The sequence below is a fragment of the Emydura macquarii genome, unplaced genomic scaffold (assembly GCF_026122565.2).
Source record: "Emydura macquarii macquarii isolate MOO-44397 ecotype Brisbane River unplaced genomic scaffold, CSIRO-AGI_Emac_v2 contig_3287, whole genome shotgun sequence".
NCBI classification, from domain to species: Eukaryota; Metazoa; Chordata; order Testudines; family Chelidae; genus Emydura; species Emydura macquarii.
Window position 1 is genome coordinate 6,882,456 of NW_027133424.1, and position 26,750 is coordinate 6,909,205.

The 26,750-nt window shown below is 46.3% G+C and overlaps 1 protein-coding gene and 1 long non-coding RNA gene across 3 annotated transcripts in view; one reads left to right on the forward strand and one right to left on the reverse strand.

Annotated features, from left to right (window-relative positions):
• Positions 1 to 5,577, forward strand: part of PRRX1 (paired related homeobox 1) — a 77,221-nt gene extending 71,644 nt beyond the window's left edge. The window contains exon 4 of one of the 2 annotated variants that reach the window (XM_067532527.1): positions 4,598 to 5,577. In XM_067532527.1, the coding sequence (XP_067388628.1) occupies positions 4,598 to 4,736 (139 nt within the window). In that variant the 3' untranslated portion in view covers positions 4,737 to 5,577. The remainder of the gene's footprint in view (positions 1 to 4,597) is intronic. The other variant, XM_067532529.1, reaches the window with a different exon arrangement.
• Positions 5,578 to 13,162: 7,585 nt separating this feature from the next.
• Positions 13,163 to 26,515, reverse strand: LOC137142966 (uncharacterized). Its single transcript, XR_010917062.1, has 3 exons — positions 26,420 to 26,515; positions 19,070 to 19,226; positions 13,163 to 13,796 (listed from the first exon to the last, which is right to left on the reverse strand). It is a non-coding gene; the product is annotated as an uncharacterized lncRNA (long non-coding RNA).
• Positions 26,516 to 26,750: the final 235 nt, after the last annotated feature.

The following is a 26,750-nucleotide window of genomic DNA, read 5'->3' on the forward strand; positions in this document are numbered from 1 at the left end:
CCCGTGTTGTTACCCTACTACAAAAAACAGGCTTGCAGGAGCTGCTGTCAATGCTTGTGCTATCCCTATATGGGAGAGAGGGAGGACCCAGGAGCTTATAAACTCACAGTCTACTCTTCATCGTGCTGATCCATACCATGCATCACTGATCTTCGAGGTGCTTTGCAGCCATTAGCTCCCCAAGTCTGTTAGCTAGGGATGTATTATTCCCATTTTGGAGATGTACAAAATGAAGCCGAGAGATTAAGGCCCAGATCCTCAATGGCATCTAGACCCCCTAAATTCCAGTGAAATCAAGTGACTTGGCCAAGGCCTCAGTAGCAGAGTCAAAATTAGAACAAAGGAGATCTTTGCTTCCAATCCGGGGTCCTAACCCCACGACAGCACCTTGCAATGTATGCAGATAAATTTTATCAGTGTTGGTGGGAATTAAATGTAACATCTCTATGTTGGAACCAAAAAAACCCGACGGGGGGTATTAAACTACTGAACTTCTATAGGCCAGCCTTTCTCTTGTGTGTGCTCTGTTCTCTGCACCCTCATGCTTCAGTCAGTTGCTAGACATATTCTGGGGTGGATTTAGAAATTCACTGGAATAGAGTTGCACAAACTGTAAAGCAGACCATGGAGTAATTCACTGCGTTGCTATAGTACAACGTAAGCAAGTGAAAGGGAGATCCAGCCCCATGCTCCAAAGTTCTATAATAACCCATTACCATTACCCCCTTAGTATTCTTCAGTAACAGCCCAAGATGTTGCAGGGACAGAGTGCTGGGTTTCGGACCGTTATTGTAGAAGCTTGCAGCACTGGAGCTAGGTGAAAGCTTTCAGCTGATTTTTTTTTTTTTTTTTTTTTTTGGTGAGGAATGCGTTTTACAACAAATTTTGCTTCAAAATTCCTTGCGTGTAATGGAAAAAATATTGAAAATGCTTGAAACTGAAACAAAACATTTCATTTTGGGTTGAAAGAACCCTGCCCCCTCCCCTTTTTTTTTTTAACTTTTCATTTCTCTGAAATTTTTTAAATAATTTTGGTTTCAGGTAGACCTGAAATAAGTTTTTTTTTCCCATTTTTGGACTTGCCAGTAAACTGACAAATCTGTTACTCACACAGCTCTGTGCTGCATTTCAGAGCATCGTAGAATGGTAGGGCTGGAAGGAATCTTGAGAGGTCCTCTAGTCCAGACCCCGATGCTGAGTCAAGATCAAGTATACCTAGTCCATGCCTGACAGGTGTTTCATTCTTTTATATAATGATTTCTGTTGTGGTAGAAGGTGTCTAGAGTGCAAAGATTTAGTCATCCCTCAAACCACATGCATTATAATCGCCATTAATTTTCTCCCAGGGTAAGTTATTGTTGAGAGAACTTTGACCGACCGCCTGATTATTGTAATTCATGGTGTAGACAGGATTGTTAGCATCGGGACCAAATCAGCCTCTTTCAGGAGCCACCGTAACAATAAGATCTACACCTAAAACTTAAATCAATCTAGCTACATTGCTCAGGGCTGTGAAAAATTTCACATATCCCTAACCCTAGCTGTAGGGGCAGCAAGGTTGATAGAAGAATTTTGTCAGTTTAGCTTCCACACCTCAGAGAGGTGGATTATCTACATCAGTGGGAAAACCCCCTACTTTTGAGGTAGGAAGCAGCTATTTTACAGTGCCATAGCTGTGCCACTGTATTGCAGACATACCCTGAGCTTTTCAAAGTAGTTTAAAGGAATTAGATGCCCAAATCCCATTAACCTGGACATCTAACTCTATTAGGGATTTGTGTCTAGCCATTTCCTGGTGAAGGGAGATGAAATCTAGTCATAGCTGTGATATATTTGTGCATATGAGGTTGCTGGGTTTTTTTTTAATTGAACGAAAAACAGAAACCTTGCATTGTGCTACTTAACTCTACAGTATTTTTTCACTCGCCCCGCAGACTTTTCCTATTTGGGATCCTGGGTAGTATAATTATTCACTATCTGTATCATGGTGGCTCCTCCAGGCCCCAGCAAAAGATCCAGTCCCCATTGTGCTGTGTGTTGTACACAAATATGATGAAAATATAGTTCCATTCATCTTAACAATCTAAGTATCAGACAAGATGAGAGAGAGACAAGCACACACCAGCCAGCTCTTTCCTGTACTAAGAAGTATTATAAAGAAAACTACCACTAGAGGGCGTCCAAAACTGAAAGGATGAAATTCACCTGAATGGGGTGCAATTGCAGCCAGAGGTGACATATCTAAATTCACCTGAATCTGGCTAGCTCAGGTACTGGAGTTGTGAAGCTGCAGCAGCTTGGGCTATATGAACCTGCCTGGAACCTGGGGTAATCACTTCCAGGGCTAGTCCAAGCTGTTACCCCTTCATTGTTGTAGGACCTGAGCCAGCCAGATTCAAGCTAACTTGGGTGCGTTGCTTGAGCTGCAATCACACCCCTGTGTGGTGTTGCTATACCCTTTGATCACAAGCCCTGTGGGACAGAGACCATCTTTGTGTTCTGTGTTTGTACAGCACCTAGCACAATGGCATCCTGGTCCGTGACTGCCATTCTGAGGCACTACCACAATACAAATAAATATTGGTCATAATTTTAACCGAACATTTATGCACCTCAGGAAAGCTTCAGAGTTAAAGGTTTAAATTTACAATACAGGACCAAGGGGCAAGTGGGTTCATATTTTATCCAAAGCTGTTCATCCTTAATGGTGTTCACACCTCATTCCCACATTATTTCCCTCTCAAAATGTCCCTGCATAAGTGTGGGTATCTTTCCCATCCACAAAGTTAATGTGTTGAAAGCAGTTTGAGCATTTGTAAAGAAAGCCAGTCTGGTTTATGGGCCTGACCCAAAGGCTATTGCAAGTCAGAGGAAAGACTCCCCTTGATTACAGTAGGTTTTGGATCAGTCCCAATGAGAGATGACCATTAGGTTATGTATGTGCTATCCAGAAGGTGTTAATCCAAGTGCACCTGCAGGCCCATGATGCTTAGTGGCAGCTTACCTTCACACTTGGTAACAGCTTGTGCATTTGTTCTTTAATTGGTGCTACATGTCGCAGGTTTCAGCTGTACGGTGGCTGTAAAGGGACATACTACATGCATGTTCACAATCATCAATCACCTGTTGAATAGGAAACCAGGCAACAGAGAAAATGGAGGTGGGCCATGGAGTGAAGTGTCCCAATAGGAATGCCACTGAGGTTTTAGCCTATGATAAAATCTATCTGATTTCCCAGCACCACCAAAAATGCAAAGGAAGTGGGTTTTTTTCTAAACACATCTGAATGGATGAGCTGAGTCAAATCATCCCTGAAGTGCTAAAGCTAATGCATGCGTGTCAGTTTCTAGACGGGGCGGTGAGAAATGTGAGCTTTCATGGTCTGCTCTTTCTGTTTCTCGGAGGCGGTTGGTATGAAGCTCAGTTTTCTCTCCTTGGCCTGGCCGCTCTGGTGATGTAACAATGAACGTGAGTGAGTGATGAAACTCAGGTGAGATGCAAGTGACAGAAAACTGCCTGTCATTCTATGCAGGAAATGATGGCATGGTCCATCTGGGTCTTTGTGGCAACATGGAATTTATTGAGTTTATTCAGATTAATAGAAATCATTCTAAAGCGTGTGTCTGAATGAAAGGAGAAGTTTAGGTGCAAATATTAATAGCTGTCATCTATTTATTTCCAATAATTGGCAGTGGCTCGCTCTTTTTAAATGTCCTGAGTGTTTGCTTTCATGGGTAAAGTTCCTAAGGGTGGATCCTAAGCTGATGCAGATTGTCACAGCTTCACCAAAGTCAATGGACAGTTAACACCAGCTGAGGATCTGCTCCCTGAATTTAAGTTAGGCATGTGAAATGGATCTGGAATAGGATCTATTCTGGATCGTCAAAAAGTTTCTGTCTTGGGCAGCAAACATCACTCAACTGCATGTAAACTTCTAAAGGTCCAGCTTCAATTTGTGCGGCGATTGAGCTGGAGATATTCCTAGCAATTGGGAATGTGTGCAACATGCTGGCACAACCTTTGCTCCCTTACCACCAAAAGGGAGCAGTAAACCACCAAATGTCCCCAAGGTACACCTGCCATTAGAAAGACACTCCAATCATAGAAGTCGGAGGTGGGAAAGGACTGTATCTAGTTTATCTTCCTGCGAATGCAGGAGTGTTCCCTCCAGTGTGTTCTAGAACCCGGGCCTCAGACCTGAGCACTCCTGAACTTTGACAAAGGTTGGCTCCAGATCTGAACTTGGCATCTGGTGACTATTTGTAGCACATTATCATGCATGTTGGTCACATAAACCGATCGTTGCGGGCCTGATTCAAAACCCTTTGACTGCAGCTGGCTTTGGATCAGGCTGTATCCTGGAAAGTGCAGTTAGACAGGGCGATCTATTGGTACACTAAAACAGAGGTTACTAAAATTTCCAGTCTTTGTAAGGAATGTCACTCCCGGTAAATGAAACATTATGCATCATGCTGTGTGTCCATGTCTGCACCCGCTCACCTAGTGACTGGTTTTTCAAGTTCAGTGCAGCACTGATTTGCAGCTGGATTCTGACTTTGTTTTTCTTTCTTTTCTCCTTTTCTCTCGACCGCAACAGTGCCATGGCTACCTACTCTGCTACGTGTACCAACGCTAGCCCTGTCCAGGGTGTGAACATGGCCAACAGCATTGCCAACCTGAGACTGAAAGCAAAGGAATATAGTTTACAGAGGAACCAAGTGCCAACAGTCAATTAGAGATTGTCTCAAAGAAGGGGGGAAACTAGGAGACACCCGTCCTGCTTAGCAGTTTGCTCATGCTGAAAAAATAAGCCCAGAACTGAATATTGGGGCAAAAGCAGGAGAAAAAATGTACTGCAAATTAGTTATGATGTTCCTCTCTCCTTGTGGGATAAAGTCACCACTTTGTGTCAGGTTTATCGCTTCTGCTCAGTATACTATGAGCTTCTTCAGTTAAGGACTGTCCCATCCTTTGTCATTTATTTTATACATGACTGCAAAAGACACCCTATTGATCCAGCCTTTGAACTCCTTCCCTTGACTGTGCTGAGGTTCAATGCCAGGCCCCTCACCTCCTATGCCCCAGCTTGCTCTGGAAGAGGGAATTCTGAAAGCCCTCTCTCTTGTATCCGCGTGAGATCGAAATATCCCTCCATCACGCCAGACCACGGCTGCGGCCGCAACATCGTTTTCGTTAGCCTCTGAGGAGGCTTTTAGAGCAAGGCGGTGGGTTCCTCTAAACCAGTTGCATGGAAAGTTCAGACTTTCATTCACAGCTGCCTTGAAGTTAGAACATATTCGTTGCTTTTTGATTGTTTCTGGCACCACCTCTTTGAAAAGCCAAAGAAGAGAAAATCCTTCTCAAGCCAGAGAGCGTGTCTGCGTGGGGGAGACTGCTCGGGAGCTCAAAGATTAGGACTTTGCCTTATGCTTCTTTCTATGCCTTATGTTTTGTGCCACAGGTAAAAGGTGTTGTCCAAACGCATTTGTTTTATATATACTGTATATATTTATATATATAAGATATACATGCAAGCTTGGTTGTTGTTTTTTATTAAACAAAATAAAAATACATTGAAAACGTTCCAGGATGTGTGTGTTCCGGCCAAGTTCCTACAGAAACGGATATATATCGGAGTGCCAGGGTCACCTACCTGACTCCCATTTATGGTCATACGCTGCCTTCGACCATAATAATAATAAATAGCTTAGAGAGAGCATTTCGTCTCCCAGGGGGCCAAGGCACATTACAAGTCTTTAGTCAGGATCCAATTGATCCAAAGCCGGAGGTCAATATTCAAGGCCAGATCATTTCTTCCTATGGGAAAACCCACCAAAAGAGGCCCTGGGGGAAGAAATACTGTGAGGTTCCCCTTTGTGGAGTAGGGTTTGCTCCTCCAGAGAAGTGAGCAATTTGGCCGTCCAGCTTTTCAGATCCACACAGATCTTGGGAAATCCACTGAAGACACAAGACCATCCATGATGAGGTGCTGTGCCAGGCGATAGAAGGGGTTCTCCCAGCATGGAGGGATTCCACACCAAGGTAAGACAGCTGGGGCCAGCAGTATTTTTTCCCCTGACACCCCTCTCCCCCTTGTGAGACTCAGATAGAGACGAGATGCCTATCAGATCTCTGTCTATGCTTCCCCCCCACCCTGTGTGGGTCTAGAGAGAATAATGTTATGGAGCTGGCTTGGCGGGGAGCTGTGTGCCTGGAAGATGTTCCCCATGTATACGTCCTAAGGGAAAGATATTCTGCTTGTGTTTTTACTGCTGCTGGTGGGAGGACACCTGAGTGAAAACCTCGGGCAAGCTTCTGTCAGCCTTGTTCACACCAAGGAGCACAGAAACAAATCTATTGAGACGTTTGCTCCCGCTGAGTCGCACTTTACTCCTTGAATGGCCCCACTGAAGCCAATGGCCCATTCAAGGTGGTACTCAGCGTGGGTAAGCGTGGAAGAGGCTAGCCCATGTGAGACTGGCTGAACTGGGCACGGAGCTGATGGCTATACAGACATGAAGCATTTCCCATACAGTACTGTAGATTTACATTTTGGCTGGAAGGGGGCAGCTGTCTGGCAATGGGCCCCACCATTCTAAAACCACGCCTGGCAGGAAGTGCGACGTGAATCCCCCTGGCCATTTAAAATGAAGGAGAAATGGAAGGTGTAGGCAGCATGCTAATTAGAATTTAGCCCAAGCAGCAGGCTTCACACTTGCAAAAATCATATGCCCCAAGGGCCAGACCCTCCACTGGTATAAACTGGTGTAGCTCCACTGACTGCAGGGCTGGGTGAATGTGCATAAGGTAAGGAGCTGGCTCCCCCAAGCAGCCAGGATTTTGGTTTTGCATGTGATCGAAAAGACGGTGCCCCTGTGCACTCTGGCGCCGTGGCTTGGTGCAGTACTAAATCCAGGGCTGAGCGTCTCCTGCAGTGTCGCCAACACCAGGGAGCAACTGTGCTGCCCAGCCTCACAGGCCAGTCCATTTAGGGGTCCACATGCCCTGTAGGACAGATAGACTCGCCTTCCCTCTCCCTGACTTGAGTAGAATTTGCCCTTCAGAACTGATCAACTTTTTAAGCAGACTGGTCTGTAGATGTTCCTCAGAGGCCGCCTCCTCTAGTTCTTTGCTAACGCGGCTTAGCTGCTAAGATCTAGCAGGCAAGGTTATGTGTGGTTGCAGATGTCCCTAAGATCTCTGTGCATGGCACAAGGCTGTCAGAATGCAGTCAGCCATGGCCTAGTCTGCAACAATCCAATATTAGAGGACCCAACACCCTCAAGCACAGGGTGGGGGATGAACTAGATGACCTTTAGGATGTCCCTTCCATTCTTACATTTTTATGAATTAATATTTTTAAGTCAATCTTATGATTTTTGGAAGGGCTGACTCTTGATTTTTCAATTGCCTGGGACTGACACTATTGTTACACTACCAGAAGTGCTGTTTGGCTGGTGGCACAGCAAGCGACAACTACTGGTCTTCAGTGGCAGAGCCCTTTGAGCCGATCAAGGCAACACAGTGGGTCAAGTGACTATGGCTGGGCTACATTCAACCTCTGTCTGCCGTTACCATCAGTGGATGATAGTGCAAACAGAGAGCAATTTAAAGGAAAAATGTTTGTGTAGACACAACCAATGGGACTTAAATATGTGCCAGGACAAAGAGACTCTTTCCAGCACCAGCTGACAGATAGATGCTTGAAGAGGATAGGAATATATGTACAAGGAAGTGTAAACATTGGAAAGCATTTAAGGCTAGCGCCATTTCTCTCAGGTGCATTGTGTTGTCTAGCAGGGCACTGGGAGGCACGACTCCCAGGTTCTGCTGCTGTGTCCACTGCCGACTTGCTGTGCAACCTGGGCCAAGTTATTTCACCTCTCTGTGCCTGGCTGTCCTTCTCTGTGGTATGGGGAGACTAGTACTTACCTACCTCACAGGGGTGTTGTGAGGGTTTATTTACGGAGGTGTTCAGATGAAAGGAGATAGCGCAACCTAAAATACTATGTGATGCTTTTAAACGATGAATTAGGAGATGCGTTTTCCCAGCCGAGCGAAATTGCATCCTCTGGATAGCAGTGTTTCTGGCTGGAGTTAAGGGTGATGTGTTCATCTTCACAGAATACTGGATATCAGTCTGTGCGTGGAGCATTCCAGTCACCATAGTGAACCTCTAGGCCCAAAGAGTCTCCACTTTTCTTGCTTTCTGGGCCTTTAGATTGATTTTTGGAGTACTTTCAGCTAACTCAATCCTGTGCCGAGCAGAGCAGTGAGGCATGGGGGGCAGGGAGGACTCACACCCAAATTAGAATCAAAAGCCATATCTTTAGAGGGTACACACTGGCATAACTTTGACGTCAATGGAGAACAGGCACTAGCTGAAAATCTGGGCCAAAGTTTTCAACCAGTGGATGCTGCTTTTTTGTGGTACCCTAGCCCTGCCCCACTTTTTGATGATACACCATGAGGCATTTTCTGCCGGCAGAAATCACCTTGAGTCTCAGCAAAGGCTGCCTTCTTGGCTTTGCAAGCAAAGGAATCCATTTCTTATGATGATGGGAAAACAGCTCAGAAAGGATGAATTTGCAAACTTCTGGGATCAAAGTTGCCCAATTTGTGTTCCCTGAATTGTTGTGACTTTTAAACTGAGATTTGCTTGTAAATAGCAGAACCTAACTAAGGCCCCGATCCGGCAAACACTTATGCATGTGCTTAACTTTACTCATGACGTTGACTACATGTGTGTAAATTTATGCGCATGTATAAGTATTTGCAGCAGTAGAGCCGTTAAAAACATTCCCAGGTTTTGCCTTATCGTTCAGGTTGTGAGGATTACTTTTTGGTGACATCATCCGTTCTGGTGGATTCTCACCCTCCTATTCATAAACTTCCACCACATCAGAGTGTATCCCAACAAGGGCCAGATGCAAAACCAGCACACCCCAGAACACACCCGCACCCACCACCTTTTGTAAATATAGTCCACAGACAAAGCTGATCAGCTGCAGCTTTTCATTGCTGATTACCTCAACCAACAAGCCATTTTCTATTTCTCTATCCAGCAAAAACACAACAGTCTGATCACACATTTATTCTCTATTTTATTAAACTACAAAAATATACATGCAAATTAGGGGCCTGATCGTGAAGGCATGAAACTCTCCACAGCTTTGGTAGAAGTTCCAGTGTGTCTGGGCTCCTTGGATGTTACCTAATTAACCCTTGGTGTCATGAAGTTTGGAGACCTTTAAGGTAGAACTTGTTCACAAGGCATATCTCCCTGCGACACTCATGGACAAATACTGACGATCAACCCTTCACCCTTGGGCTATCCAGAAACAAGGGGGTGGCGGACTGTATGGAATTTTAAGTGGGGGGAAAAATAAAATCATGGGGCAGATGTTGGACTTGATGCAAACACCACTGAGGGGTTTAGAGATCTTGCGGAAATATAGTTTGTCAGTTATATCCTGCTTTGTGATGGAAAATATACAACGTTTGCACCAGAATAGAAATGATCGTTCTCAATAAATGGAACCTCCCGCAAGCCCTTTCCACTTGTTGTCCTGCATTTGTGTCTCCTGTGCTGGTCTGGAGACAGCACCAGGGACAGGGCACAGGAGGAGCAGCAGTCAAACCAGAGTCCAATGTCACTTTTCTTCCCAGGGTCTGCTGCTGGCAACTGAGGCCTGGACTACACTTAAACACTAGATTGACTTCGCTACATCGGTCAGGGCTGTGAAAAATATCATGCCTAACCCCTGGTGTAGACCTGGCTAGGTCAATGGAAGAACGTCTGTCGACCTAGCTACCGCCTGTTGGAGGGGTGGATTAACTACATCAAGAGAAAAAATACCTTCTGTCGACGTAGGAAGCATCTTGTCACAGGTGGGCTGGCCCCTTGAGGCGAGCTGGGCTCAGTCTTGTCTGTGACTTAGCAGCTATCCCTCTGCCTCACTGAGAAGCTGGTTAATTAGGTACCCCAGCCGGGTGTGGTGCGGCTGAGTTAGAAAGACCAACCACAGCTGTGGTGGGGCATCAGGGAGAGAATTACTTAAACAGAGCTGGGAACACAGCAGAGCGGGGAGCCCCTCTGGGAAGAGCCTGAGTTAGTCAGGCTGAGTCATCCACAGGGAGCCCTGAGGTAGGTCCTGTGACAGGAGAAAGAGATCCATGGGGAGCAGAGCAGGCTCCTGTTGCCCCTGAGGCAAACTGCCGGAGTCTCTGGTGAAGGGAAGCAGCAGGGGAATCCGGCTGAGGCAGAAGCACAATAAGAGAAGCTCTGCCGGGGCTAAGAAGCAGAGGACTTCAGTGGCACCTGAGGGGGACAGAAGAGTTATTAGTTTGGGCATGTGATTTGGCCTCTAAGCTGGATCTTTGATCCCCCCCAAAGGGAAGTGAACTGTTGCGTGACTTGGCCAGAGGTCCGAGCCACAGTTAACCCAGAGAAGGAGATGGGAGAAGACATCGGCTGGGACTGACCATTATGGCCAAGGAAGTGGCCACAAAGGGGAGTACAGGAGGTGAAGTCCCCTGCAACGCTATACCCAGGCAAAAGGGGGCACCCTAGAAGTGAGGACATGCGTTGACATATCTGCACTATGGATGCTGCACGGTAGCTGTGCTGCTGTCGTGGTGGGGGTGCAGACATGGCCTTGCTACTATGGTTTATCCCACAGAAGAGCCAAGGGGTCCCAGCTGAGATCAGGCCCCTGTTGTGCTAGATGCTGTACATACACACCGTGGAAGACATATCCTGCGCTGAAGCACTTGTTTTCTAAATAGACCAGACACACAAAGCAGGGGAGAAAGCAGAGATGTTATTCCCATTTTACAGATGGGGAACTGAGACACAAAGAGATTACGTGAGGAATTGTCAAAGAGGCCAGCCTTGGCCTGTCTCTGCTCTCACTGACATCAACCGTTCTGCCACTGACTTCAGGAGGAGCAGAACTAGGCCAACATGGGGCACGTTGGAAAATCCCACTCTAAGTGACCTGCCCAAGGTCATCAAATCAGGTCACACAGAAATCTGACATCTCCAGAGTCCCAGTTCAGTGCCATAATCACCACACCAGCCTGCCTCTCAAGACAGTTGTAAAGTGATTAAAAAAGGATGGGTTGGGACAGTAGTTTAGACATTGAGAAGAAGTGGTTGACAGGAGAAGTAAATGGCCTTCTCCAGAGGGCGGGGAAGGAAAGATACCAGCAGGTGGGTGGGAATGCCCACTGGAGTTTTGAGGAGGTGTCAGGGAGGGGCAGAACCAGCAGGTAGGAGGGACGAGTATGGGGCAGGGGGAGAGAATGCATCAGTGGGCAATAGGGTCAGATGGGCATGGGAGAAAATAACCTAGATGGGGAGACAAAAGCACTCAGCAAGTGGCTAGAAAGAGGAAGGCACGGTGGCAGGCATGCAGGCTTGCCTGCCTAACACACCTACCTCATTCCCAGGGAGTGAGCTTGTCAGATAGGGTTAAGATTCATTGCTGCAGCTGGTTTTTTAAGCACCTGTTATAAAGGGGAGGATCGCAGGCAAGGCCAGACCAGGCCTTTCTTGTTGGGATTATTTTTTTGATGGGGAAGTTTCTGTGTTAATAATCCAAGAGGATTGACAGCATGTTGGAGTTTATTGGGTTTTGGTTTTATTAACTCCGAGTCAGAAGGGTTGGATCCACCTGGCGCAAACATGCAAATGGATAGCATTATTTTGTAGCAAAATGCAACACAATCAAAACCCACAGCAGACAGAGAGAGAGAGAGAGAGAGAGAGAGAGAAACCCTCTTCTCTCAACTGACCCTAAAGCTGAATTGTTTTCTGTACTCTCTTTCTTGGTTTGAATAAAATAAGATCTGCAAATTATTCCCAAAAATGTGAACCAAAATGTTGTGAACCTTGAAAAAGTTAGGGTAGCGTATTTTTAGTTTCTTACATTTTCACTTGTCTCTGTGGTTTAAGTCTACCTCACCTTCTCCCCGTGAGAATTAGCCATTTACTCCTTTGTAGATGAAAAGCTATATCTAAATGCAATGATTAGCATGCCAAAAGAAGTGGAGTATTCCAAACTGATCTCAGAAAATGTCTAAGTTGATACTGAGTCTAAAGATTTAGGAATGAATTGGAATATGCCTCAGAAACCCAGATGCTTATTTGAGGCAAATTAAATATTTTGACAGTGGCCCATCTCTGCCTCTGTCTTTTACTACTAGATTGAATTTCTCTTTGTCTGTGTGTGTATCTCTCAGGAATAGTGCTATTTGGAATATATACTTTCCACCCCACTGGAAATTTGGTTTTGTCCTGAAATGAGACAAAAAAGGTCAAAATATTGAATTTTCACAGTATGACAAAAATTGCAAAATAATTCTGTCTGGAAATAGCAAAAAGAACCAGGTTGTCATTTTTGATTGAAATGAACCCTTTTGAAATGTAGATTTAAACTACAGGTTTAATATGAAGTGTTGTGGCTGCGTTGGTCCCAGGATAGTAGAGAGACAGGGTGGGGGAGGTAATGTTTTTTATTGGTGAACAAGCCAAGCTTTTGAGCTCTTCTTTAGTTCCTTCAAAACTTGTCTCTTTCAGCAACAGAAGCTAGCCCAATGAAAGCATCGCAGCTCCTTCCTGGTCCCTCATTTGAAATCTTGATAGGTTTGGTATTTTCAAACTGGCAATTCTAAAGGAAACATTTAAAAATTTCTGTTGGTGTTTATCATTTTCCCATCGAAAAATCAGATTTTGTTTTTGTCAAAAATCAACTTTTTCCTGTGAAAAATATCAGTTTTGATGAAGCTCTGTCACTTGTCAGGAAAGTTTTTCAGTCAAAAATGTTTTAACCAGCTCTACACAAACAGAGCATGATTTATAAAGCACTTTCTTTTACATTCGTCTCTTTCCTCTCCCAGTCTGGGGTTTTCGAAGGAGCCCATGGGAGTTAGGTGTTCAAGCTGATTGGCTTTGAGTGGGTGTCTAACTCCCTTAGGCAACTTTGAAAAAGCTTTAGCCCAAGAAAATCACGTGTGGAAAGACAAGTTCAATGCCGGTGAGAAGCTTTCAGTAAGTACACAGTTAATCTGGTGGTGTAACATTTTCTCAGGCTTACACAGGAATAAATCCAGACCTTTAACTCCAGCCTTAGCAGGCGTCAGATTTGTTTTCAGTGGGAATGCTTTAATGTGAACCACATGTGCACATGTACACTGAGGCAATAACAAGAAGTTTCTTGATTATTAGGTCTCCACCCAGTAAGAGAATCCGATAGGCCTGGAAATACTATAAAGAGACTCACAATTAATCTAATAAAAACTGAAGACTTCCCCGTGGCAATGTATTCTGATTATACAAACAAAAACAACATAGCGTAATGTGCAAAGGGAGTCGCACCACAAAGGAGAGATGCTACACAACAGCCCTGAATGGCACTTCTGCCCCAAGATGAAGCCTTTCAACAGGCACGTTCATGTATCTGCATCCACAGACCCATCCTGGTTTTCCCCTAAATGGGGAGTGGAGAGAAAGGGACCCTTTCTTAACACCACCTCCGACCACCCCCGTCATGCACCAGGAAGCCAGAAGATGACACCAAAATGTAACTCTCCAAGAGGGAAGCAGGCAATACAAGTGGCCCATTGGGGCTGGAGTCAGATTCAGAGAAGATCGTGTGCACGGAGCTGGGAATGGCATTCTGGCTGGCAAACTGGGCGTGTGCGTGTGTGTGTGATGTCAGCTCTGATCTGGCTGTGTGGATTTAAGACCACTGCTGCTGCTGGCCCCATCTTAAGACTGGAAATGCAGAGGCCTGGGAAAAAATGAGAGAAAAATGGGATCATAACCATTCCAAACTCAGAGGAGGTTTGGCGTTTGCACTGAGGTTTGGGACGGTTGTTGTTTTTTGTAACCCTGTATACCGACCCTCTACATTGACTCAGTGCTGGTGGGAAAGTGTAACACTCTTGAAACAGCCATAAAGTAGATACAAAGTTCTATTATCTTAGGAAAACACTAAGAAAACATGCCCAATATATTTTGATAGTTGGACTTAGCATGCCAGCTGTTGAGCGGAGGCAGCAGGTTTCCCTGCCATATTATCTGTGACTGAGCAAGACAGCTCTGGCGTGGGCCATGAAAGAGGCTTCTGCCTGGGTCTGGGTTTCAGAAGGAGTTTTCTGCAACTCCGGCAGCATTTGAAGCCAGGTTCAGGTGTACAGTTCCACAGCCAGCATCAGGGGCTTTGCCTCAAGGGATCAGTTATTGGCAGTCGTGCCATGAATAGAGCACTCGATTGTACAACATCGTTCCTAAATACACACTCGAGCGGTCACGCTTCCCCTTATCCCTTATTGTGTGCTTTACCTTCGATTTTTAGGCAACATTTTCAAATGCGCCCGAGTGTCTTAGGTGCCCAAGTCCCACTGGACTACAAAAATGACAGGGAGGTCATATGGCTAAACCAGGCCTTCGGTGTTGGAGGTAAGGCAAAAGTCTGTGGAGAGCAAAGGAAGACCAGAGGCCGGAAGCCCTGTAGCTGCTGCTCAATGGACAGCAGGGAGAGACTCAGAGGAGTCCAGGGATTGCTGAGGAGAAAAAGACAGGTTCTCAGGAGGGAGGGGCTGGGCTGGACTTGGACTCATCTATGTTCATTGTGGACTTGAACACTTGGAAGGGTTGCACGTTGTCTTTAATGACATGGGCGGAGAGTTACATTCCTGCAGTAAGTCCCTGCTGCTCCCAGACCAGGTTGGGAGAGCCAGCCTGAGTGACGGGAAAATGGCTGACGCCAGACCAGGTAGGTGGTGCTGCTGCAGGCTCCTAAGGGTATGTCTATACTGGAATAAAAGACTCTCAGCTTGCCTGGGTCAGCTGGCTTGAGCTCAGGCTGCTGGGCTAAAAATTGCTGTGTAGACATTCAGGCTTGGGCTGGAGCCCTGGTTCTGAAATCCCGTGAGGGTCTCAGAGCTCCAGGCTCCAGCCCCCCATCTACACTGCAAGTTTGAGCCCTGCAGCCTGAGACCCGGTGCCGCGGGTTTTTTGTTGCAGTGTAAATGTACTCGAAGCGTCTACGTCCCTTTTGTGGATAGGCCTTCAGCTGCTTTTGGAAATTCAAGCCTTTCCCAGTTTTATTCTGATTGTTGGCAGCTTCTCCTCATTTCCACCCCCACTTATTCTCTCACCATTCCCAGTTGGCACTTTCACCCTTGTCTGCTCTGATTCTCTTCCTTATGTCTCTCTTTTCCCTCCCTATTTTGATCACCTTCATAGTGTGACAAGGGACAGTGGACAACTGTTGCTAAAGCTAATTCGTTACTGTCTCTCTGGACAGTTTGGATTTCACAGCACTAGTCAGGTAGGTGGATTTAATGTGCTCATTTTCTATTGGCAATTTCTTTTAATGGGAAATGTGTGTGTGTGTGTGTATAGACAGAGAGAATATGGCACTGGTGAAAGGTGATGACCTATTTGATCTCAATTTTGACAGACATGGCCTCTGAAGGAAGCCCCACCCATGGACACTAAGACCCATCCCCCACCAGAGGTGGGGGGGGCAAAAAAGAACCTCGGTCAGCAGAACATGAGGAAATAATCCAAAAGTGCATGGGCTGAGGCTGGAGGGATAATAAAAGGGAACCAGTGAGGGACATTGAGTATAGATCCCCGGACAGCAACCACTGCTCCAAGAAGATATCCAGGGAGTCAGTGGAACTCTGCCTGGATGTGTGCATGAACTAGGGGGGGGGAAGACAGCCCCACAATTGCAGGGTGAAAGGTACCAGATTGATGTCCTCTGTTTATCCCTGGGCCAGGTTCAGCAGGAGAAGCAGTACAACCTTCCCCCTCATTGCTCAGCCAACGAGCCTCCACTTGGCCCTTCTGCCTGGTGGTATGCAGCGCCTTGTGCTGAAAGAAAGTAGGCTTCTGAGTGCCGGAAACGGAAATGCCCCCTCCTCCCGTTCCAATGCTACGAGGATGCCAGTGGGCAGCATTTGAGCATCACCTCTCTGCCCTGGTGCTGCAAATTAGCCCTGAAAAGATGTGAATGATGCACTTCAGGAAGGTATTGATAACAAGATGGTGAACTGCTTGACCAAAGGAACTTCAGAGACCACTGGCACAATCCATGCTAGTCACCCTTTCCACACTCCAAGGGCTCCTTCACCACCTGGGCCAAGAACTGACCCTTAGTCTGCACGGAACAGCAACTGCAGAACATGGATGCAAGACCAGAAATGCAGGAAAAGGAGCAAATCCAGAATCTCCTGCTCCATGATATGTAATTGTGGGAGTTTCCAGAGGGCCGACATCTTTGACTATCCAGATATGCAGGTCAAATCTCTTTCATAGCTCATCTGCTTATCTTTGCCCCTGTCTCCAGCTCTGTGGCCTGGTCTGCAAGCACAAGTTGCAGTGATGTAGCTCTCCTTATTTCAGAGGGGCCAGACCTGCATCCACGCTCTCACACATGCATATGTCTCCCTTTGTCGTTAACTCGATGTCGTTACCTTGCTTTTAGTATTGGGGCGTGTAACAAGGCGCTATGGCCTTCCTTGTAGCCTGGGCCAGAGGAAGGGTTGCAATGCCCCTACTGGACAGAACCTGGCCCTGCAGGCCAAGCCACCCAGAAGCAGAGGGGCGGAGTAAGGACCGGGGAGGGAAGTATAAAAGGTTGGCCCAGCAGCTCAGTCAAGGGGAAGCTGCTGCCGGAGGCAGACGTGTCTTCCCAGAGGCTGCAGCCTAGGCCCAACCCAGGCCCTGCGGCTGTTTGGAACAACCGCCCCACCGACCGGAGTCTCCAAAGCCTGCCCAGACTGCCAGGCCCGAGTGACTGGAAAGGGCAGCAGGACCTTAGTGACTGGGTAGGGCCGCCAGACCCTAGCAGCTGGGAGCAGCTACCCAAGCCCACTGAGTGGGAGAAACCCCCTAAGGTCAGCCCTGACCTGGAGGAGCTGCCTGACGCCGGGGACCCACTGGGGCTGCCTGAGCCCAGTATACCAGAGGAACCCCTGGGACCCTGGGACCTGTTGGAGCTGCCTTCCATGGACGACCCAGAGGAGTTTCCGGACCTGCCACTAGTTGACGGTGAGGGACTCGCTGGACACCCGCTTGCCATCTACCCCAGTGACCCAGAGGGAGACACCTGGATGCAGGTACCCAGGGATTGGGTGGGAGGAAGTAGCCCAGGGACAGCCCACTAGAGAGTGGCTGAGTGTGGCTAAACCAGTCAGCGTGTTGTGGCTGTATCCCCACTGACTCAGTGGCAAACCACTTTGCCACTGATAGGGCCCTGGGCTGGGATGCAGTGGAGTCGGGTGGGCCTGCGTCCCCCTTCCCTAGCCAGCCCGGGAGTGCTTGGCTTCCTCTAAGCGCCATCAGAGGTTCCCGAGCTTTACTAGCTCTGCCTACTGATAAGGCCGGGGGCTTTAGACTACTTTGCTCACCCCTCCTATTGGAAGGCTGGGGGCTACAGACCACGTTGCTTGCCCCGCTTGTCAGAAGGTCGGGGGCTATAGATTACTTCACCTGCCCCGCCCGCCTGAGCGTTGAGTGCAACAGACTGCTTTCCAACTCCACCCTGTATGAAGGCCAGGCCTATAAACTATGTGCTTGCCAGCCCCACTTGAGAGCTGGGGGCTAAAGATTACTTTGCCTACCCCACCCTGCCTGAGGGCTGTGGGGCAATAGACTACACGCCCACCCTGCCATGCCCATTGGAAGGCCAGGGGTCGTGAACACCTTACCAGCCCTGCCCTTAGTGAGGACCAGGGGGCTACAGACTGCAAGGGAAGCCCACCCCACCTGGGGGCCGGGGCTACAGACTCATAAGCTGGGAGCTCATTCTCCTAGACAAAGGCGCTGTGGCCTTCCTCGGAGCCTGGGCCCGAGGAAGGGTCGCAACACACCTGACTGGACCATGCCACCAGTCTACAAGGCAGTTCTGCAGTGGTGCGAGTTCAACCAATGACATGGCAATGTAGGGGCTTTCCGTTTCCGATGTAGCCATGCCAGCCCAAGTAGTTCTCTTGCTGCTGCTCCACGCTGCCCTGGTCAGTGAAGAATTGCCCTGATGGCAAAACTCCATTGCCCAGGAGTCAGCTTGATGGACAGTCATCCCTCGCCTTAAGAGTTCTTGTCAACACCTGCCAACCCCGTTTGCAAGCCACCAGCATAGAGAGCAAGCGCCAAGCCTTTGATAGCATTTTGTATTGTACCAAAGCTGGTGTAATGCCTTGTGTATCTTCCTGGACCTGAAGGAAGTCAGTGCTTTCCTTTGGCTGTGTCTTTCCATGTGTCTCTTTAGTGCCTGGTCAGTTGTCCGTGTCTCACTTAGTATCTTTACTTGAGCTTACTGGTTGGTTAGAATCTTAGATGCTTGTCTAGCCCCATTATCATAGTATCTGAGCACCTCACAATCTTTAGTGTCTTTATCCTCACAACAGTCCTGTGAGGTAGGGCACTGCTGTCCTCCCCATTGCACAGATGGGGGAACTGAGGCACAGGGAAACTAGGTGACATGACTGCAGGTCTTCTAAGTCCTAGACTAGCACGTTAACCCCTGGAACCATCCTTCCTCTCTAGAGGTGCCCTGGATTTGTCTGTCCTGTTGCTGGCAAGCAGAGAATTTTGCATCAACCAGTATTTTTTTCCCAGTGGCTGTGATTCCTACACTTCCCACAGGAATGTACAAAACAGGAGGGTTTTATTTCTCCAGCGAGAGAGACTGGAGTGTGAGAAAGGCATGTTTGAATAGGGTGAGTGGATAGGCTGGATTGCAGGCACAGTCCTTCTTCGGGTCCCACTCTGGAATGCATTGGAAGAGCACATTTGTGTGGGACACTGGAGAAAGCCATGCATCCTACAGCCCATATATGGAATTCAGACCCTTCATGCGCTCTGATTTCCCTGCCAGTGCCCGCTGGCATGCTGATGTGAGTGGAGTCTGATTCAGGGTTAGATAGTGCTGTTGTCCTTGGATTCCCTTATATAGGCACAATGTGAGTGTTAGACACATCACAACCTCTCATCCCTAATTAGCGGGCCATAGTCTGCCCTCAGTTACACCTCTACAGCTTCACTCACCTCAGAGGCAGATTTTGTCACACTATGTCTGCCTCCATGACACATGTTTCTTTCAGTGGCCTTGACCAAATAATTCTCTCTTGCTTGTTTGTACCCGGCAGTCCCTTGAGAGATACCAGGAACTGGTTTCTCAGGGCTTACTTTGGTGATTCAGCAGCTGAACAGAAAAATAAGAAGAAGAAAAATCAGTTCAGTTCAAACCAAAGCTGAATTTTTTGGTACTTAAAGATATGGCATTAAAGATGATGAGAAACTATGGTAATGGGGACTATATAAATTCCTAAGATAGCTTCTGACCAAAATATTATGTTCAACCAAAAACAAAACATCTTTGGCTTTTCATTTTGGGTCCTTTTTGAGCGTTTCCCCCCTTGTAGTAGAAAGGGAGAGCCTGAGGCCTAGTGTTATGGGCCTAGATGCAAGATCTGAGGCCTGAACTAAAGTCAGACTTTAGGAAACCGCAACTGCTTGCCTGCTTACAAGTTCACTGACTGGTATAGGAACGTGGCAGAAATGCAGCAGCATTGTTAATGCATTGGCATTTTTAAGAAGCAGTAGCAGAAATACAGTACTGTTAAAGTACTAGCATGCAAAAACTTCCCCGATACATGGTAACGGCAGAAATATAATCCTGGGAGACAGTCCAAGTACTCCCCGAACAGCAGTACAATACAGGAAGGTAGTACAAGCTGGCCCCAAGATGCAGTAGTGGAAGAACACAATCATAAAAGAAACCCCCACCTTAAAATAGGGACAGGAGGATGGATTAAGATGTTATGCTTGATTTGGAGGCAAGGAACAATAAACCACATCAAAAACACATTGTGAAACTTGTTTATATCAGGGTATAAGAAGAGTATCACAGCAGGGACATCTTTGTCCAGCCTAGGGGATAACAGAAACTCCCACCGTTAACTGAGCCGGTCCATTGAAATGAGCATACATGTCCTAATGTACCTATAGCTCCTATGGGGTGCTAGCACCATGCTTCACTTACAATAAACCTGGCCTTGTCATCGAATCGAGTCTGTGGTTATTCACAGGCAGAGCTAACAAGATCTGTCGATTCAGCGAGCTGCAGAAGCTGAGACAGCACCCAGAGAGGAACTCACACCAGCACGCACGCCTGATTGACAACACCCTGTTTTAAAATTAGCTACCTTTTGGAACGGAATGCCTTTCCACAATGAAAGGTCAAAATGTTTCGTTTTGAAACAGCTGAAACAAACTGTTTTGACTTTATCACACACAGACCAAAAAAAGCAGCAATATTTTTTTTGGCCAAAACTATTTGTTGAATTTGTGAATCAATTCAGTGCCCTGAAAAATGCATTTTCCAGCAAACGTCCTATTCACCAAAAAAAAAAAAAAAAATCACCCACCTCTATGATAAATAGCTAGCCCCCAAGCCACATAATCGAAAACCACCCTTCTACACAGCATGCATTTTGTATGGGGAGATGAACCCTGGAGACCTTTAGGTTTTGCATGATTGCTAAAACCCAATTTCCTCCCTGAGCTCTGAAGCTGAACTCCCAGAGTGAGCAGATCTTCTGGGCCAGGTATTTGGAAGTGACCATTTTCCTTGGTGTGAGGAAGGGGGAAAGGAATTCTTCAAATCACTTTAATTTATTAAAGATTTCTTTTGCCCTCAAGCATTCACTGACTGCTGCATCTTCTAACACATCTTTTCTTAGTCATGCATTCCGTATTTGCCGTACAGAGCTCTTGTACATTCCTCTCCACAGATTCTGGATATTCAGCAAGTGCAATGATGTCATCTGCAAATCCCACATTAAATAGGAACAACAGCAGAAGAGTGTAAAAATGTCCTTTTCCTTTCATGAATCCAGAATATAGTTATTTTGTATCAATATGTGGCTAATTATAGAGATAGCTATGAACTACCAAATACATTCAAGATCTGGGCTATCAGCTCTGACCCGCAAAGGACCATTCCTGAAAACACGCAAGGGGACAACTTGAGTGCTAAAGTTATGCATGTGTTTGCAGGATCAGGGTCCAATCAGGGGTAGATCAGGTCACTGTTTAGACAGAAGACCTGTATGCAACATCTGTGGGATAGCAGAGAGTACTGTTGATAATGCAATAGGTGGCCACTGAAATCAATATCAAAGGTCCCATTGATTTCAATTTACAAGGCCAATGTCCCCATATGGTTATAGGGAGCCTTGTGTTATTGGAGTTACTATTGTATCAGTGAGAGGAGGAGGGGAAATGGCAACCAAATTTCTCTAGGAGCTCATGTTATTTTTTGCAAGGTTGGGGTTATTATTTCCAATGGCTTGGCCAAATTCTATTTTCTGTCTAACTATAATCCCTCAACTGTTTCAAACTAATCCAACGTTTTTCTTCACTTCCTGCCCTAGCCTGTAATATAGTGTTGCTGAATGCTGCTTTCCATCCCAGAGGTGGTTTCATGTCAGTGGTGGGTGAAGCAATCCTTTGGAATGATAAAAAGGTATTACGATTATGTTTCAGGACACTATATAGTGCAAGGGTCGTGGGTTTTTAGGGCCAGGAGGGATCATTAGCTTTAATCAGACCTAGAAACGGGAATCTATTTAGTCCAGTTAGTAAAGAACAAAAAGAACTAAAAGCAACAGCATGTTGTAGGTAAGAGTTTCTTTGTCTGGACAAAATCAAATTAAAAGCCAAGAAGACAAGCGGTATTGAACACTACATACCTAAATCTTTTTCCCAACCTTTAGCTATTTCTAAGACACCACTCCCCTAAAGCACTGTACAAGATTAAGACTCACTAACAAAAACATTGTGAAGAGGAATGTGTGAATTTTGTTGATTTTTTTGGTGTGGTGTTGTTGATATTCCAGTAGCCCGTAGAAACTCTAGCAGAGGTGTAGGCCCCATTGTGCTCAGTGCCGTACAAACACATAGTGGGAGACAGGCCATGTCCCAAAGAGCTAAATCTAAGTAGACAACCCAGGCAGAGGGTGAGATTATTGTCATCTTCATTTCACAGAGGGGGATCTGAGGGACAGTGAGCTGAAGGGTTTGCACAATCTCATTCATGAAGTTTGTGGTAAATCCATTATTTTAACCTTCAACTCTTGAGTCTGATGATATGTCGTCATTGAATGCTTAACCCGGGTTTTAACCCAAACCAGCCTATTGTCCTCACAGAAGACTTTAAGCCAGGGTTAGCTGGGCTAAAGCCCAGCCTCTCCTTTAACTTGGGCTGGAACCCACCCACTTTGCAGTGAAATCACTCAAGTGCTGGTAGTCCTCCAGTGCCTTCCCACAATTCCCCTCAAAGGACAGACAAGTTCTCCCACAATTGACCAGGAAAGAATCCTAGAGCATCTCATCCCAAAAAATCATGGGATGTGCCCCCAGACACACATAGGCAAATGCAGAAAGAGTGAGGACATGGTAACAAAGGTAGAGTTTTGCTCTGGGAATGTTCAAACCTGGGCTAAACTCACTCAGGGGCTGAGCACCCAGGTTAATGGTGCATTGATGACAGAACCTTAGTCTGGCACTTAACTGCAAGACCATCCCTCTTCCCACTTCAGAGAGGATGTGGACAAATTGGAGAGAGTTCAGCAGAGGGCAATGAAAATGATTAGGGGATTGGGGCACATGATTTATGAGAAGACGCTGAGGGAACTGGGCTTATTTAGTCTGCAGAAGAGAAGAATGAGGGGGGGATTTGGGGAAAGGGGGTTCCAGGGAGCTAGGCTGTTCTCAGTGGTGTTAGATGACAGAACAAGGAGCAATGGTCTCAAGTTGCAGTGCAGGAGATCTAGGTTGGATATTAGGAAAAACTTTTTCACTAGGAGGGTGGTGAATCACTGGAATGGGTTACCTAGGGAGGTGGTGGAATCTCCATCCTTAGCGGTTTTTAAGATGTGGCTTGACAAAGCTCTGTCTGGGAAGGTTTAGTTGGGGTTGGTCCTGCTTTGAACAAGAGGTTGGACTAGATGACCTCCTGAGGTCCCTTCCAACCCTAATCTGCTAGGTTGTTATGATTGGGGTGGTAAGGCTGGTGTTGGTTGTCTGCATCTTTGGAGATGTCATTCTCAAAACAAGTTAACTTGCCTTTGGACTGAAACCTATTCAGGCTGAGGTTCAGGATGATTCATTCTGGCAGAAGCTGAAGTCATGCCACGTCAGCTGCGCTAACCTGAATGCCTCATTATCTGAACATGGGCCGTTCGAGATGCCGTGCCCCTGTAGAAGGTAGCTATGCTGGAGGTTCGTGGCAAATGAGACATTTTCTGAGGTAGCTGGCTCTACATCTACCAAAGGTTTTCATACATTGAGATGATAGAACTGATTAATTTCTGAAATGAAGAGGGAACCCGAAAAATTTGCAGAGTCCAGAGATGATGTGTTCACACTCTCCTACATGCAGTACCAACCTCAGCCTGTTTCTGATTATTTCATTCATCCTTAGATTGAGATGGCTGCAGGAATCCAATGTGGGGGGATGACAAGTTCCTCACCGGACAGGAGGGCATGTTATTTCCCTGACCAGTCAAAAATGGAAGGATTCCAGAGCAGAGCAGAAAACGGAATTTCTGTCCAGTGGGAGATTCTGAGATTTCAGAGTTTGCTGAAAAGAAGTCAAAACATCAGAATCTCTGTGAAATGATGTGAGTAGTAGCTATGTTTATTTTTGTAAGACAATAAGGAAATCAATGGATAAAATACCTATTTAGTTTAAGTTGCTCCTGTGTGTGTATCAAGGAATGTTACAATTTAAAAGAACCTACGCATTATTATTTTTTTTAATAAGAGACATAGACTTCATGGAAGGCACGTAGTCACATACACACAAGATTCACTTTATTATTATTTTTTTATGATTATCATAACACTGCAACCTTAATTCCAGCCCAGTGCAGAGGAAAGGTCCCAGGGATGGGGGGAGGATTGGCATGAGCCTGTCCTGTACTCACCCCACATTGGTGATTCCTGTCCTGCAGGGCTGTGCCCGGGCCTCTGCTCTGGGTATTGTGATGGGGTAGCAGTGCCACTCAGATTTGGCCCAGCCACCCCTCCATCATGATGGAGTGGCACTGTGACCCCATGTGTCAGGTCGCAACACAGGGATCCAAGCCCTGCCCCAAGGGACAAGAGCTGCTGCGTCATGGAGCAGGTTTTCTCTTCAGTTTCTCTCCTCTTGACCTCCCCTCTGCACTGGGCCTGTGACTGATCTACAACCTTCCCGTGACTCATTAGTGGGTCATGAACTGCTGTTTGGGAAACACTGTTCTAGGACTCTACCGCCTCACCTGATCCTTCAGCATGTAATTTGGTGTTGCCACTCTCCTATTTTTTTCATGACTTTTGTGATGTTCTCCTTTAAAGCCCCTGCTCCTGGAGTCAGGTGATTATACCAGCATCAACTTTTGTTTTCAAAAGAAATTGAGTTTCTAGGCCTCATGGTTGTGAAGAGAAGTGTGAAAATGTGACCCCGAGAGAATCAGAAGCACAAAAGCAAATAAAAAGAATCCCAATGACTATTTTCTTGAAATCTCAGGATTTTTAAACCAATTTTATGATTTTTGGGTGTGGGGAGGGAACCCTGATTCATGATGTTTGAATGGTTGGGGGCTGGCAACAATATCTCCACTTTAAACCTTCTAACAGAGTATGCCCTTGTATATAGATTTTATTACCCACAAAGTTCTGAGCCATAACTTTCCTCCCCCCTACTCCCTGCCACCCAAGGCTGGCAAACCTGCTGCTTTATATGGGAACCATGATTTTTCACTCTCTTGTCTTGCCAGAGAGATTTTCTGTCTCCAAACACAGCAGCTTCAAATAGAAAAAGAATCTGTCTTTAATTTTCCTGGGTACTTTTTTTTTTTTAAGCGACAAATTGACCCATTTCCAAAGCTCCAGAGGAGAAGCAGCTGCTGATTGGGAAAGGGTGGTTCTGCCTGAGGTTTATTGTTTTAATTGTGACGTAAGCGAAAATGACAGCACAAAGATGAACTACCCGCTGAAAGGCGATCATAACTCTGAGCGCCTCCACTTAGCTTATGCCTATTAAGAATGTATTTTTGTTGGACTCGAAGGAACATGATTTCAGTCCACTCCTTGCTCAGTCACTGCTAAACACATCACTGACAGCATTAACGCGATTGGGTTTTTAATTTCACCAGTGCTACTCTAGTAACCGCCTGGAATCCCCTTCGGTGCATCTCATGTACCCTTGAGTACTCCTGAAATGGGAGTGAGTGGAGGTAGACGGTGTATAGAGACTTGTGACACACAGCATGAGCTCTGCTCTTTAGAGATGGGGCTGCCAGGTCAGGGCTCAACATACCGGCCAGGCAGTGTTGAGACACGTGCAGGGTTCTGCTTGTTCCAGTGGTGAATGGAGGGCTTTGACACCACTGGGCTAATGTGCAGCAGACCTGCAGGTCAATTTCTGGCTCTGTCAGTGAGTCCCTGCATGCCTGGGACAAATCTCATATGGGCTAGTCCTGCTGAGTGCTCTGGCCCTAAGTCGGCAAAGCACAGGCATAACCTTAAGCACATGAATAATTGCATCCCACTAGAAAGAACTGCTCGTGAGCATCAGTGCTTTACTGGATTGGGTCCTGCGTTCCTTGCTGGATCCCAGCCCTAAATCTCTCCAGGCTTCAGTTTCCCATCTGTCTAGCAGGGCTAATAATCCTTCCTTTAATTGTCTGGTCTACTTAGGCTGTAAATTCAGAGCAGGCACTGTCTCTTACTCTGCGTGCGCACCGCACCTAGCACAACAGGACTCGCAGCTCACTGCTACTGTAACATCAATAGCAATGAGAGGTCTATTGGTAGTCCTACTGTCCCATGGCATTTCTGCAGCATGCTGTCAATGTCACGTCTTCAGCCGCCTGGGCTGGCTACCGGTACAAATACAGATTTAGCCCATCCGTCTTTCTGTAGTTTTGTTTTGCATGTCAGTTTTGATCTCAGGTCACCTGATGCATTGCTACTGCTAGTCACAGACACAAGAAAAGAAGATGCAAATATCTTTTACTGAACCAACTGTGGGTGAGAGAGATGCTTTTGAGCTACCCAGAGCTCTTCTTCAAGTCTGTGTAAGCTCAGAAATTTGTCTCGTTCACCAACAGAAACTGGTCCAAAAGAAGTTATTGCCTCCACCCCCTTGTCTCTCTAATATTCTGGGACCAACACCATTACAATAACATAATTTTAGATAATCAATAATGGATCTAGAACATTGAGAATGGCACTCATGGAACAGATTCAGTCAGAGAAAATAGATAGATAGCAAGGACAATCACCTCACAAGTGTCACTGCAACTCAGTGATGACATACCATAACACAAAAAGCTTGTTTCATACCTGAATAACCATTTATGTTTTTGCAAATCCGTCCTTGTCAATTAAAGAGTTGAATGTAATAAGTTGCTCCAGTGTGTTTAAACTGCCACATCGTTTCCCTACGGTCCTTCAAACACCATAAATACAGGGGGAAACAGTTAAAAATAGCAACCTTCATGTGCCTGAAAAAATGTTCTCATGTATTTTGTTGGCTTCAGCCACTGTTATGAAACAAAATATTTCCCAGCGAGAGTCATTAGCAGTTGTGGGTCAGCATGCAATTCGTTACAATAGAAGCTGTTACCCACTGCGGAATAGAAAAATCAGCAGCATTATTATTTTTTTAATTAAA